This window comes from Squalius cephalus (assembly GCF_949319135.1).
Source record: "Squalius cephalus genome assembly, chromosome: 3".
NCBI classification, from domain to species: domain Eukaryota; kingdom Metazoa; phylum Chordata; class Actinopteri; order Cypriniformes; family Leuciscidae; genus Squalius; species Squalius cephalus.
The window spans coordinates 12,542,860-12,559,173 of record NC_137124.1 but is presented as its reverse complement, the minus strand read 5'-3'; the positions used below and the strand labels follow the sequence as shown (position 1 = coordinate 12,559,173).

The 16,314-nt window shown below is 37.1% G+C and overlaps 1 protein-coding gene across 2 annotated transcripts in view; it reads left to right on the top strand.

Moving 5' to 3' along the window:
• The first annotated feature begins 246 nt into the window (after positions 1 to 246).
• The window catches only part of prmt3 (protein arginine methyltransferase 3), a 54,077-nt gene continuing 38,009 nt past the window's right edge, over positions 247 to 16,314 (top strand). The window contains exons 1-10 of one of the 2 annotated variants that reach the window (XM_079867816.1): positions 247 to 299; positions 517 to 616; positions 1,031 to 1,113; positions 1,197 to 1,246; positions 1,357 to 1,462; positions 2,803 to 2,959; positions 4,398 to 4,542; positions 6,423 to 6,488; positions 7,009 to 7,130; positions 10,828 to 10,927. In XM_079867816.1, coding sequence (XP_079723942.1) covers positions 248 to 299; positions 517 to 616; positions 1,031 to 1,113; positions 1,197 to 1,246; positions 1,357 to 1,462; positions 2,803 to 2,959; positions 4,398 to 4,542; positions 6,423 to 6,488; positions 7,009 to 7,130; positions 10,828 to 10,927 — 981 coding nt within the window. In that variant the 5' untranslated portion in view covers position 247. Of the gene's footprint in view, positions 312 to 516; positions 617 to 1,030; positions 1,114 to 1,196; positions 1,247 to 1,356; positions 1,463 to 2,802; positions 2,960 to 4,397; positions 4,543 to 6,422; positions 6,489 to 7,008; positions 7,131 to 10,827; positions 10,928 to 16,314 lie in introns of both variants that reach the window. The other variant, XM_079867815.1, reaches the window with a different exon arrangement.

Sequence of the window (16,314 nt, the reverse complement as noted above, 5' to 3'; positions counted from 1 at the left end):
TGACTGGTAAGCAGTGAGTGTTATTCTAAACACACAGAAAGACATGTCTGGTTCAGTCGTTGTGTTGAGTTGAAGAGGAACCTACATAAATGACTTCTTGATGTTTTATTAATTATTAGTAGGTTATAGAAAGAGACACTGTGGTATTTCAGTCTTCTTTTGCTACCTATGCTGCATGTCATTATTGAGAAAACAGCGACCTCACATGGCGATAAAAGGGAAGTACACCTGAATAAGAATGACCCGGATGGGAAAAACTCGAATTCAAGAGAGAGACTACAACATGGAAGCGTACACAGGTACACGTGAATGTTTAAAATGTGATGTATTTATTTGCTTTAACTTATGATGCGATTCAAACTCCCTTCATGTAACGAATCTGAAGAGTGTATTTTTAATCCAAGATAAAAAAAAAATAATCTAAATGGGTGTAATTCCGCTACCGTTAATTATGTCAAAGGTTCTGACCGGTTGTTTAGAAGATGTATGGATGTGTGATTGTTTCGTGCCACGTAGGTGATGATGTACCCGAGCTGTCTGACAGTGATGAAGAACAGTGGCAGTCAATGGAGGAGGGATCTGAACTCATAACAGTCCTGTGTGTGCTGTGTGACAGGTGACATTCAACACAAACCACTCATCATGATTGTTCTTACTGACAGAAATCTGAAAGAGACAAATTTTGTGGATTGTGATCCGCTCATGTTTGTTTCAAACTTTTATTGTCTGATATCTCCAAATATGACAGCTAGCCTGCAACATTTCTAATTTAATCTATTACATGTTTTTATTTATTTAATCATTAAGTTATAGTTTATGATAATATAAACACTGATTTGAACACTATGAATTTGTATTATTTAGATTTGCAAAACTGTATGTCTCTTCACGTTTAGTTTTTTGTATTTTTGGGTGAACTGATCCTTAAACAGCTCTAATTAGCCTAACTTTTTGTACATGTCAAGTCATATACAACTTATTTACTACCGGGTTTATGTGTACTCATGCATCTGTGTCTCACTTTAAACAGGACTCTCACCTCTGTGTCTGAGACATTACAACACTGTAAGGCAGATCATGGTGTGGATATTCCAGAACTTGTTCAAAAACACAGTAAGTTTTCCAAACCATGGACTGCTCAGTGTTCTGAGTGATGTCTGATGTATCTTATATATAATGTTTTAATTCCTCTTTAGGGCTTGATGATTATAGCTACATTAAGATGATAAACTACATTAGGACTTCAGTAAGTATCCATTTCATTCATATGGTTCAAGTGGATATTGGTGACAAGATGACTTGAAGCCTGACTAAGTTTGTGTTGTGTGTTTTTTGTTGTTGTTTTTTTTTATGTAGAAATGTTCTGCAGAGAGTTTGTTACTGGCTTCAAATGGCCCAGTGCCTTGGAATAGTGATGAATATATGAAGCCAGTATTACCAGATGACCCATTACTGCAGATAGGTATGGGAATTATTATTTTTCTCTAATTTCTAAAGACAAATTCCCATCCATATATGTTTACGCACACACACACACACACACACACACACACACACACACACACACACACTGTCCAAAAGTTTAGGGTCTGTAATATTTTTTTTATACTTTTGCGAGAAATCACCAAGGCTGCATTTACTTGATCAAAAATATAATAAAAACAGTAATATTGTAAAATATTATTGGCATTAAAATAATGTTTTCAATTTGAAAATGTAATTTATTTCTGTGATGGCAAAGTTGAATTTTCAGCATCATTACTCCAGTCTTCAGAGTCACATGATCCTTCAGAAATCATTCTAATATGCTGATTTGATGCTCAAGAAACATTTCTTATTTTTATCAACAATTGTGCTACTTAATATTTTTGTGGAAATCGTTTTATTTCCAGGTTTCTTTGATGAATAGAAAGTTCAAAATATAAGGATTTATTTGAAACAGAAATCTTTTAGGAAGTAAGGCTTTTTTTATGTAACACCTTTTAAAAACAGTGTGTATAATATAATATTATAGTGTGAGATAATAAAACAACTATAAAATAAATCAAGGAAAGGCCCTACTGAACAAATGTGTTTTAAGATACTTAAATACTGAAGAGTCGATTGCTAGTAGGTTGTATCACGCAAGCTGTATTCTGAATTTTAAAACTGAGTTCACTGTCAAACATGATTCCTAAGATCTTGACTTGATTACTGGCTTTTAGAGATAGAGAGACCAGATATGGAGCAATAGATGTTCTCCATGCATCATTATGATATTGTAACAAGTACCTCTGTCCTATCTTTGTTTAGCTGTAGATAGTTCTGAGACATCCACAATGCAGTCCAGCAGGGTGGAAATTGAATTGTGGGAATCTCTATCTGGTGCAAATGTAAAATAAAGCTGTGTGTCAGCATACTGGTGAGAGGAAATAATGTACTGTTCAATTACACCAGCTAAAGGAAGCATGTATAGGTTAAAAAATAGAGGACCCAAAATTGAGCCTTGAGGAACACCACAAGATATAACGTAACGCCTGGAGGTGTAGGTACCCAGTGCAGCATACTGTAGTATTTCCTGCTACTTAAGTAGCATCTGAACCAGTCTAAGACAGGACCTGATTACCCAGTTTGAGTAGAGTCTCATAATCAATAGTGTTAAAAGCATCACTCAAATCTAAAAGAACAAGGATTGCCAAGTTACCTGAGTCCCAAATAACTTGCAGATTGTTTGAAACCTTTATGGCTCACATGGTGTAAGTAAGTGGTAAACTTTCTTGCATGTTTTAAACGCATTTGTTCTACTGGCTTACATTTTGTCAGATGTTGAAGAGTTGAGTGAGGCAGCAGCTGTGACGTTGAGCCCTTCGGCTGGAGATCGGGTCCCTGCTCTGCTTCAGAGAGCCAGCCAGGCTGAAGACAGAGCTCAGAGAGCGGAGGAAGCCTTGGCCCGGGCAATGGAGGATCTGCACAAACTCAAGTCAGTATAACATCAACCTCACTGTGGTTTAAAAATGTAAAGAAAATTTAATTTGAAAAAAGGAAGGAGCGATAGTTCACCCAAAAATGAAAATTCTTCCAACAGTACAACAAAACACAAAAGGAACATTAAGTATTAAAAAAAAAAAAAAAAGTATATATATATATATTTACGTCAGGATTTTTTTTGTTCATAAAGTTACAGTCAATGGGGTCCAGTGTTGTTTAGACCAATTAAAAAAAAATGAACATGAAAGAAAGGTTTTAGGTTTGGAATGACATGAAGGTGGGTAAATGAAGGCAGAATTTTTATTTTTGTGCAAACTACTCACCTTATTCTTAATGTAAGAGTGGGCGCAGCCATTGTGACTTGATTTTGTCGAGCCTTCCGGTCTCATCCTCTTCCGTTTTTTTTAGCTACGCAAAAACTGTCCGTTATGGTGCTTGATATTGCAAGCTGGTATTTGTTATCATATTTTTTTATTATCGTAATCATAAACACTGGTTTGTAGCGCAAATTATTTGTCCATTCACTGCATTTTGTTATTCTTCCAGTTATTTTCTATAGCGGCTAATGAATTGGACGTGTTCACACAATCACAGAAAATAGCTTATTTCTGCATTGATAAAGGTGAATCCCTTTAAATACAACTTAAGCTTTGTGGACAGTATATGTGACATACAGTACATAAATTATGTGACACATACCCACATAATCAATATGAACTCGATTTCAGTTTATAAATTGTTATACACTTTTGTTATACACAATTGTCCCACAAAATAAATTAAAATAAGATTACTGCGCACATTTTTTGTTTTTTGCATACTTAACTATCAAGTGATGTTACAGTATGTAACAAATTCTGTCAATAAAGCTGAAGTTGTATCTAAGACTAAACCTTACTTACATCAAGTGAAAAGTCTTACAAAGATGCTTGGAAATCAGTTTTTTTTTTAAACGGCTGATGAAAAGAACAAAATCCAGTTTTGTACTTATCGTAAACCAAGATCAGTGGCATTTAACAGTAAATATATTGCAACTTATTTTATCTCTTTAGTTTATACCTTCTTTCATGTTGGGACCAGATAATAATTTTTAACCTGAGCTGAACGAGCAGTTGAGATAATGGCGGAGTCTGCAAACATTTGTTAAGAAAGAAAGTGAAGTTATCTTAAGAGCTGTGCAACTCCAACATATGTGTAATGTACAAGTGGGTCCAGCAGGGTGCAGCATAGAGTTTCAAAGGCACTCACTGAAGTGGATAGAGGTGCAAAAAAAGAGGCGGGGCAATAGAAGTTAGAGATGGGGTAAAATTCCACTGCAGTGGTTAAGATTTTGAGTGAGCACTCACATGCACATGCACGTGTGCTGGTGGACTGACCAGGCCTTCCTCTGTCTTAATATGTGTGTGTGTTTGTTGTTTGCATTGCCCCAGATTGTTGGCACAAGGTCTAGTGCTGAACGCAGGCACAAGTCGTGGCCCTTCATGCTCGGGGGCCATTGCTGAGTTGAGAGAAGATGAAGACGAGGCCTACTTTAGCTCTTATGGGCATTACAGCATCCACGAGGAGATGCTGAAGGTAGGTCTGTCCCCATCTAACATATATCTGCGGCCTTATTTGCTACCGGTGTGGGTAGAAGGTCATAGGCAAGTCATACTTTGTGCAAACTCCTTGCAAACAGATGCAATAGTTCGCCCTATGCAGCAGATTTGCGTTATTCGCCTTGATTTATTTTTCCACAGTGCCATTTTTGAGATTTATGATTAAGATTTCATTGTTTGAGTGCTCTAACTGCAGTAAGGGTGAGGAGCGTTTGGATCATCAACTCTCATACTGCAGTACGTCCTGGAGAGGGCCAGCGATTGGTGCCTCCTCCAACTTGCATTTAGTGGCGATTTGCGTCAGAGTTGAAACTCTGCAGAGGAGAGGCGAGCTGTATGGTGCAACGCAAGCGCTGACGCCTTTTACTGTCCACCGTAAAATGATGCCATTTACCGTCATGAGTCAGATGGCGCAATCTTTAACCCTTTTAACTAACGCACCACTTTCTGTGCAAGGAAAGTTAAGTGAACTTTTTCCATTATAGGTTTTTTGTGTGCATTTGAAAGGAGAACTTAAATAGGTTTAATGACTGAAAAGTGCAAAAGTTAATTGAATTTATATCTTACAGTAAATTGAAAGCATTTTTAAATGGATCAGATAAGGGTAAGAATCAGATCCCACTGTATAAACAGAAATTCTGAAAATAAGAAACATGATCCTTCAGAAATCATTCCAGTATATTAATTTGATGCTCATTTATGATCAATTATTATTGATACAAAATTATTAATAATGGTTTTTGCTGCTTAATATTTTTGTGGAAACTGTGATGCCAGGATTCTTTGATGAATAGAAAGTTCATAGAAATAGAACAGCGTTTATTTGAAATATAAATCTTTTGTGACATTATAAATATCTTTACTGTCACTTTTGATCAATTTAATGTGTCCTTGTTGAATAAAAGTGTTAATTTCTTCTTCTTTTTAAAAAAAGAAATCATACTTACCCCAAACTTATGAATGGTAGTGTATCATTTCCACAAGAATATCAAAAATAGATGATGAAGAATGATTTCTGAAGGATCATGTGACACTGAAGACTGGAGTAATGATGCTGAAAATTCAGCATTTAAAAACATATTTAAAAAAATTACTATTTGGCTATTTTTGATCAAATAAATGCATCCTTGGTGAGCATAAGAGACGTCTTTATCATAATTATTCCAAACTTTTGACCAGTGGTGTAAATGAAAAATGTCCAGAATAAATCGTAAAAATTCGAAACAAATTTTGAAACATCCATTAACATTCTTTTAGGGTTTCTTTTTTTTCTTCTTCTTCTTTTTTTTTGACAAGTAAGGGCAGAATGTTTAATCATGCAAAAAAGGCCCTCATTTTTTTTTTCCTCCCCCCGATATGAATATAACTGCTGGATTGTAAATAGCTTCCGGCATCATGTATGTTCTGGGTGGTACTTAGTCTGACTGGCAGGTTAATTAGCCATTTCTGGCTGAAATTCTGCTGGCAAAGCAAGAAGTGTCAGGGTCAGTTTCATTTAATTTCATTTTTCATCTCTACTCCCTACAACAGCGACCTCCTCCCCGCCAAAAAATAAATAAATAAATTCATTACCAGTCACACATCCTTTGATTTGCTTTCTAATTCGATCTTGACTGTTAAAAATGAGATTTTTATTTCGTGCTGCTTAACAATTGTTAATTTGATTTCTAGCGTGCTTTTTGACTGTCAGCTTTAACTGTGGGTATGACGTTAAAATTAAATTTTTGCTCTGAATGATTGGATCGTGTTCAACGATTTCTCTCTTGTTGGGATGGGTGCGCTCTGTCTTCTTAATGGAAAGTATAATGGTGACACTGTGTCATTACTTAGGACTTTGGTTGTCTCGTTTTCCGACAGGACAAGGTGCGCACTGAGAGCTATCGAGACTTCATGTACCGCAATATGGACGTCTTCAAGGACAAGGTGAGTATGGGACTCTTGAAGCCCAGCCACTGTGACATTTTTAAGCGTTGTAGAAAAAGCTACGACGGAGTAACGATTGCAATGACAGGGCTGATTTAAAAACCCCTTGCATTATTCCAAGCAGCAGTATTTTTTTTTTAAGGAGGGTTCTTATGTGTCAACTGCAGTGGGCTGATAACAGGATAATAGTGGTTCAACACACACACACACAATATACACCACAGCTCATATACAAACCATTAATTCTGCACTGACATTAGCTAGATCTGCTTTAGCCGAGCGCAGTTGAACATGGATCCCGAGGTGACGCGCTGATCTGGAAAGAAAGGGGTTGGGGGTAGACGACGAGGCGCTTATCTCGCCCATCCTGCTCCAGCCAGTGGACTCTGGCAAATAAGGGTTAGACCCTGTCAGCATGATAAATGCCTCGAGTGCCATTATTACACATCTGCACACTCAAGATGGCACAGACAAGCTGGCATAGCGTGGAAAGGTTACGTCATGCTCCTTTAACCCGCAGGTGGTGCTTGATGTGGGATGTGGAACGGGAATCCTCTCCATGTTTGCCGCCAAAGCGGGAGCCAGGAAGGTCATTGCTGTCGACCAATCAGATATCATTTACCAAGCCATGGACATTGTCAGGTGAGTCAACGTCGGACTGAAGTAATGAACCGTTTCTTGGATGTATGAGAAAGGCCGTCTTGGGTTAAGTGTTCTTGTTTTATTAAAAACAAGGTATAATATTGCTCCATTGGAAAAATACAGTAAAACCATCTTTGGTGTTTCCTGAACATCTATGTCAATGTTAAGTCCTTTCATGGCTTCTAGTGTTTTCCCCAAGGATTATTTCCCGACTTCGTTCACTTTGTGACCGGTTCTATCCTATGCAGTTCTCCAAAAACTATCCAGTTTCCCCTCTTTGCTGACACGTATGTTTCGCCATTATTAAATGGGCTCAACGATAAGAATAGTTTTTGTTTTTCTAGCCACACCACAATTTATGTATGTGCTTGAAATATAGTTTTCTTTACTACATTTTCTTTCAAATTATTGATTTGCATTATTTATTTATTTTAAAATAAATTAATAAAATAAAAAAATAAATAAAAAAATAAATATATAGCTCTAATGTGAAACTGGAAAACTGTGGCATAATGTAATTATGAATTTTTTCCCCTGCTGGTCCAGTAATTGTCAGTGTGTGTGTGTACATAACCGGTATTGTTCAAAATTCATTAAAATATATTTACATTTTTTAAGTTGTTCTTTTACGTTATATATATATATATATATATATATATATATAAGTACTGTGTGTATATATATATGTATATGTATATATATATATATATATATACAGTACTGTGCAAAAGTCTTAGGCATGTTAATACCTAATAATACTGAAGTAATACTGAAGACTAATACCACAAGTCAATTTTACACTGTTGATCTATGTTAGCCAGCTAGATAACATTTATATTGGTGACAAATCAACAGAATTTGCAACAACAATGTGGAATACATCATAGAAAACCAAACAAAAGTCATAAAAATTGTTGTACAAGACCAATTAATCTAAAATGTTTGGTGACGACGCAGCAGTAGTTCTATCTACTGGCCAGAGAAACACTTGGTCTGGCTTTATCACCCTGCAATTTCGTCCCCAAACTAGTGCTCTTTTTATTGGTCTCAGTGGTTGACTTCAGTGTATTTGCAGGCTGCAGTCACGTTCCTAAAGGCCTGTCATTTACCTCTACCCAGTCGACTTCCAATCTCCCCCACTTCCACCCCGGCTCGGTGTCTCACGCACGCTAAACATACAAATGGACTCCAGCCTGCACTTTCTGCTTCCTTTTACGACCTATCCGCCCCTTAAAATTACCACATGTATCACCTCCGAGGGCACTTCCATTTCATTCTAGAGCAGGTATATACTTTTATTTGTTGGAGTTGAAATGTTCACCACATGTGGTGTCTCTGGGAGATTTTTTTTGATTATGGTTATTGTTATTATGTAAGTCTGAGGAGTCGAAGCAGGCAGGAGGATGAAAGTAAAATGAAGTTTAATTTTACAGTTCGCTGGGCCGCTGTTGAACCAAGGCCTCCTACATGCTGCCTATGTGTGTGTGTGGGTTTTACAGAGGTGATGTTTCTGGCGGCCATGATGCTTTATACAGTTTATAGAGATAAGAATAAAGAATCTCGATTTTTTTATTTTTTATTGAATGCTAAATATACTGTATACAAGAAAGCAGTATTAAAGGAATTAAACACTTTGACAGAAATGCATGTACAATGGAGTTTTTTCCATATACGTCCATTGTAAGTATTATTTACTTTTACTTTTTGAATAATTAAAGCAAGGTTCCTCAAATCCAGCCCTGGTGGGCCACTGTCCTGCAGAGTTTAGCTCAAACCATGATCAACATCACCTACCTGCAATTTTCCAGTAACTCTGAAGACCTTGACTAGTTTGTTCAGGTGTGTTTGATTAGGGATGAAACTAAACCCTTCAGGGAAGTGGCCCTCCAGGACTTGATTTGAGGAACACTGCTTTAAAGTGACTAAAAATGAGGGAATGTGCAGTTTGTCATGAAAGTACCAAGAATATTAGCAACAACTCAATACAGAGTTTTGAGAGTAAACCAGAGTTGTACAGAAGAGTAATTGCAGAAAGTGTCTACTTTTTTATGGAAGCGCATTTTAGTTTTATTATAGTTTTATTCATTTTTATATTTTTTTTGTTACATTTTTGTCATTTTATTAGTGTTTTATTGTTTTATTTAAGCTTAATTTCACTTAACAGAAATGTTTTTAATAGTTTTAGTTTTAGGGGGCATTTACGTGACACCGCTTTCAACTAAACATGGGAAACTTCATTTACACCGTTGATTTAAAACAATAGCATTTTGGGGGCCTGAAAACACAAACTTTTGAAAACGGGTTTTAGAGTGCAAGGTTCTGGAAACGACACCGTTATCGTCTCCTTGTAAACTACAAAAACGTGAATTTGTGAAAACAGTGACATCATGCGTATTACGTGTTCAGTCTAAAGGCGCGTAGTTTTTCTTTACAAGGCAACATCGCCAACTACTGGCCTGGAGTAAATCGCAAGGAAAAAGATTATTGGAGTATGTTTTACACGAAAATACTATTTCAATCTTTTTACCAAAAGACATAATCGACTTTAAAATACTTTAATTCGATAGCTTGTTGTTTCTTTGCAATTATTTGTCACATTTGCTTGAAATTTTAGTAAAATTTGTGCGCAAATGATTACAAAGTAAATTGTAAGTGAAGACTCCTCTAGATTCAAATGAAGAACTTTTTTCCACAAAACCTTTTGTGTTGCACTTGTATTATGTGAAATGTTGCCCTGGCTTTTCTTCCATAAGTGTTTTTTACTAATGGTTTAGAAGCATTTACTGCAGAAATCCATATAATCCCCACATGATCTCTACAATTTAGATACTTATTCCCTAGATTACACCACTTAACACCAGTCATGGTGGCAATTTGGTGGATAATCCAGTCTGTCATCATCACATTACATCTTTAGTCCCAGTGGATCAATATTCTTTGATCATATTCCCTAAACCAAGTACCATCCCGTAAAGGGAAGTGTTAAAGTGTCCCAAATCCCCCCTCCTCTCTCCCCCCCCCCCCCACCTATAGCTGACATTGTCCTCTAAATTAACCCAGTAATGAGATTAGCGTTTCCTTGCTCGAGTCAGTCCGATGAAGGAGGGGCGGATAGAGGGAGCGCTACAATGGGATTCTGGAAGAGTGTGATAGCGCGAAGGTGCAGAGATAAGGATCGGTTGGGCAGAAATGCGCTCTGCAGTCTTGAGTAATGACTCTGTCCCTAGTAACATTAGCTGTCATGATAATGGAGTATTTAGAGAGATTGATGCCCAGGGTTTACCGGTCAAAAAGGGAGCGATCATTTAAAAAGGGGGAGGGGTGGCATTCATGCACGTTTACACGCATATACACAAACACTCAGGTGAACAGTAGTTCGCTGACCCTTAGTGCAAAAGGTCATGTGAGGAGGTGCTGTCAAATTGGGACCGTTAGTGTTGTTGTCCCGGTAAGTCCGCTGTGATGTGTGTAATTTGGATCAATTAGAAGCCGTCTTTAAGGAGACTGAATCCTGGCCAAATTAGTGTAATTAACATCCATTGTCTCAGACGAGGTGTTCAAAACTAGTTACGTCCGTTTTATAATTAAAGCTTAATTTTGGTTTCATTTATTAAATCATTTCGAAATCAAAACCCAAATACCAGAATCTACTATTGCTGCTGTTTAGAAGTTTATTTCCATTTTTGCTGTTTTCTAGGTCAAATAAACTCGAAGACACCATCACATTGATCAAGGGCAGAATAGAGGAAATTGACCTTCCTGTGGAAAAAGTGGACATAATCATTTCAGAGTGGATGGTGAGTGGATGTTTTTTGTGCTTTTTAATATATAAATATTACTATGCTTTCTAGAGTGAGGAAAAATTCATGAAACATGCTTCTTTTTTTTCACTGCTCATTAAAGCAAAATGGCTATCTTTGTCTATAAAGCTCTGCATTTGCAGCAGTTATAGTTGGTTTTGACCCAGAATTAGACGTTAAGGAAGTGGATGTGTCAGCGTCTTTTTTTCTGCCAAGTCATTTTCCTTTTCAAAACCTGCTCAGGTGTTGGAAAATGAAAAAACTGAGATGATGTATTGTTGATTGATGCATAATATATTGCAGGCATGATCCATAATGAGAGAACTTCCATGCTCATTTTAGAAGCCAAACCTCACTCCTCATTTATTTAGACATGACTGACGATGAATTGGAGAAGAGAAGTTTAAGAGACAGATGATAATGAGGTTTTTTATTAATCTCTGCTATTATAGAATGACAAGTAGAATTTTGTTGAATGTGTTTGTAATTTGTTGTATTTTATTAATATTTCTCCACTTATCTGAACAACATTTTTTAAAATAAGCTCTTCTAAAAGGTACTATATATATATAAAGAGTCCAAATCTGCTGGGGTAATTAAATGCAACAAATCATGCAAACAATTTTCATCTTCTATTGGAAAATTAAACAACATTTTCTTGCATAGTTCATTATACTTATTTTACAGAGTTTATTTTGTGGCTTAAATAAATCACGTTACTTAGAGACCGACATGTTGACATCAAAAATAGTACGTTCAGCTGTCGCAAATTCGTTGACTTCTACAAATCAGGTACATTTTTTACCATGAAAGGAGTGGTTTTGATGCACAAAGTTGTTTTTATTGTCTCTTATAACAAAAATCTTTTATTAAAGCCCATGAAAATGCAGATCCTGTTGTAAATAATAGTGAAAAATCACTTTTTAAAACTGCTGTTCCATTAATACCCCTTAGCAGATTAATATCTCCTTTTGTTTGCGTATTCATTGTAAAAATAGCCAGAACATCAGTTAAATTCTACATTAATAATGTAATTATTGCTTGCCAGAAGAATAGCTTATTGTCATTATTCTTGGTGATGAATTATTTTATTATATTCTTATTACTGGTGTTTGAAAAATGTGGAGGTTTCGTGCTGTGCTTGACACCCTCTAAAATCATGTTAAAATGACTGCATGGTGTCTTGTGGATAAATGAGTTGATTTCTATCCTAGCGATACAGAAAAATTGGTGTTATGGATTTGGCTGTGAGGAAGGCTAAGCTTGCACTGCGCTATACTCTCCGTGTTTAAGTTCTCTTAATTTGTAGTCCATAGGAAAGGGGAAAAGTAGGTCATAACACTCGAGCCACCTAGCCACAGGCACAAAAAAGGACATAAGAGAATCATTCTCTAAATTTGGAAACTTTCCCTTGTGAATTCGACCTGCATGCGATTTTCTGCTGTCGCTGAATTTTGTTGTTGCTTCCAGGTTAATTGTGAAATAATAAATGATTTGTATTTTACCCCCTTTTGTTTGCACATTGGGGCAATAATTCAACAAACACTGTGTGCCTGAGGCAGGGGCGAGAGTGTGTATGATTTTCGTGTGTGTGTGCGTGTATGTGTGTGCAACACTTCTGACAAAGTAACCTGAGATTTGGGTCACTGGAGCACATTATTTTATGATTACAACTCTGGCTTGCTAAATGGTGTAAAAATCCTGCCCTTCATCATATGTGCAATGTCGTCCATTTCATTCTGAAAACCTCTGAAGTGTTTGTGCATTGCCACCACTTCCTTGTAAAAGCAGCCGTTTTCTGAAAATCATTTTTCAAAATGTTATGGAACAATAGTTTTACAATTACCTTATTACACAGAGTGGTAGGAGACCACACAAAAATGCAGTCACCCTGGTCCACCACCTCCGATATCTAACTTTGACGTGCTTGTCAATCTAAAAGGATTAGATGCTGAATCAGGTCGGATGTTTGTGAGCAAAGAATTGTTGGACATTGATCCATAAAAGCTTCCATTACAGACTATTAAAGTAAGGTGTAAGATTTACACCTTAACAAATTTGGTGTAGGATTTACTTTAAAACAATTGTTTAACTCAGAAATTGCTAGTGAATATCAATACAAAAAGCAAATTTGACACATTTTAAACATCATTTAAAAAATAAAAAAAACACAAATAGTTTTTTTTTTCAGTGCAGTCATCAAGCTAACCGATGTTTAAAAGTACGCTATGGCAGATTATGCGCCTGTAGTCCAAAATGTCTCATCTTCTTTATTTTCACTCTTTTCTCTGTCAGAGAAAGTTTCTCCCAGGTGGTTGAACTGTCCTACTTTTCGACTGTCTTGAGTTTGTGTGTATACGTGCAAGTGCGAGAAAAGAGAGAGAGAACGAATCGATAAATCAGAGGGGGTAATTTTTAGTAGGACGAGATGTCGTCTGGCAGGGGGAGACAGGTCTGAGCCGCCGTAATGTCATTTCATAACTCACACAATTGATCTGTACTTTAACACCCAGCAAAACAAACAGACTGGATTAGATTAAGGGGCAAAAAGAAAGAGAGGGATGGTGTCTGCCACTGGCTGGGTGGAGGAGAGGAGAAGTAAATTAGAAGGCGGCTAAATAAAGGTTGTCACAGGATGATCCATCACATCAAAATGCTATGGCTTGTCAGTTTTCAGCTATACCTTAGAAGTGTGAGGATGCTGGATCAGGCAAGTGAGGGAAGTTTTAAGATCTTTTACAGCTTCAAGTAGTAGGTCACCCGGTTACTTTTTGCCTACGGTTTTATGCATACTATGAATCTGGACATACTTCTCAAGTCACATACTGTTTTTCGCCTACTATATAGTATGGAAGTAGGCATATTCGGACACAGGGCCAGTTGTCTGTAATCAGTCTTTTTTAAATGTGTAGATTTGATCAAATTTAAGGCCCTATTTTAACGATCTAAGTGCATGGTCTAAAGCGCACGGCACAAGTTCACTTAGGGAGTGTCCGAATCCACTTTTGCTAATGACGGGAAAAATGGTTGGCACGCCCGGCGCATGGTTTAAATGGGTTGTCCCTATTCTCTTTTGGGCGTCTGTTTTGGGCGTAACGTGCAATAAACCAATCAGAGTCTCATCTCCCATTCCCTTTAAAAGCCAGTTGTGGATGACGGATTCGCCATTTATATGGCGGAATTTGCAAGCGGAAAAACACAATGGGCATTTAATGAGCATTTATTGCAGCACAGTAGTCATTGTTCTACAAAATATCTTTTTTTATACTGGCAGATAATGATATGTGTCCTTCGGTGATAGGGACAAAAGTCTTGTGTAAAGTCCTTCACTAGCATTAGCCTAGTGGTTAAAGAACAGGGTTGGGGAACGAAAGGTTGCCGGTTTGAACCTCTCAAGGGGCAGATCTTGAGCTGTCACCACTGCGCCCTTGAGAAAGGCACTTAACTACAGGTTGCTCCAGGTGGATTACATACATCGTGGTTTTCTGTCATGTGAAAGTCATGGAAATTAATAATACAGGCCAGGTCAAAATGAAAATTCTGTCATCATTTACTCACCCTCAAGTTGTTCCAAACCTGTATGAATTTCTTTATTCTGCTGAGCACAAAAGAAGATATTGTGAAGAATGTTGGTAACCAAATAGTTACTGTGCCCCATTGACTTTCATTTTTTCCCATACTATAGAAGTCAATGGGGCCCATCAAGTATTTGGTTACTCATATTCTTCACAAGATCTTCTTTTGTGTTCAACAGAAAAAAAGACAGGTTTGGAACAACTTTAGGGTGAGTAAATGATGATATGATTTATTTTTGGGTGAACTAACCCTTTAAAAGCTGTTCAAACCATTCCAACATCCAAAATGATTTAGTGTATGATGTTGCCATTTATTTGGGCCAGTGTTCGAAATAAACATACAGTTTAAACTTTTAACTTAAGGTTGCTTTGAAGTATGTTTTGATATTTAGCACATTTGGGAAACTATGAGCTGCTGTGTGTGGTGATGGTCAAGTTAAATTAATGGCAGATCCCATCTTGGGCCTCATTATCTCTTGATAGCAGTCTTACCTGTCTCAGAAGAGGACAGCTGCAATCACTCACTCCGTCCATAGCCTACAGCTGCCCGCCACACACACACACACACACACACACACACACACACACACACACACACACACACACACACACACACACACACACACACACACACACACACACAGGTACACCTATCATCATGGGGACATTCCATAGGCGTAATGGTTTTTACACTGAGCTAATGACATTTTCTAGCCCCTAACCCTACTCAACACAGAAAACCTTCTGCATTTTTACATTTTTAATGAAGAATCTTATAGTATGTTTATTTAGCAATTTGAATTATAAGGACATCGGCATATCCTTATAATGTAGCCTGAAACCCAAATACACTGCAATATAAGACACACACACACACACACAAACATATGCAGGTACACATTCTCTGAAGTACCCAAATACTCTTGTTGATTATAACAATATGCATTAAACAAATCTTGTTGTATTGAGCTAAATTGCAAGAAAAGCGAAATATAATAGGTTTTAGATTCTTAATTTCCTGACATTCTCAGATTTTGACTCCATCATGATTTCCCTTTGCTTTTATGTTACACTATGATGCACCCAACGCTTGCCTGGATCTGTCACCGATCGACAATGAAGCTTTCAAACGTCCATTGTCCTGCTAAAATGAATCAGGGAAACATTTGGCTTGCCTTATTTGAATATGCTTGTACAATATGGTACATTTACTACTCGCCTGTATTCATATGCAAATCAGACTCTTTCACACTCAAACCACACAGAGCAAACAGTTTTGCTTATAGTGTTTAGATTTATTACACAATCTATGCTTTATTAACAATAGTATTTAGTGTAGTGTTATGGTCATTTATCTTAATGTCTTTTAATGGTTGCCCGCACACAACGCATCTTTGTGTTTGACATTCATTTTATCTTTGGAAGGAGAGATAGAAACTTTTTTATTTAGCAAAGACTTGGTTTTATTAATCTTGTGCTATCTGTACTATTCAAACAGTAACACTGAGCTAATTTGATTTTTCAAAAAGCATCAACAAGATAATGGGCCCTATCTTACACCCGGCGAAATGCGATGCAAGTGTTTTTTGCTAGTTTCAGCCCGACGCAGTTTTCATTTTCACGTCCTGCGCCACGTTGTTTAAATAGCAAATGCATTTGCGCCCATTTGTGCGCCCATGGGCGTGCTGGTCTGAAAACGAGGTGTGTTCAGGTGCATTGTTGGCGCGTTGCTATTTTGAGGCAACAGAATTATACATTTTTTTTATTATTTAAAGAGCACGTTAGTAATGTGCTCCTATAGGTGAGTCC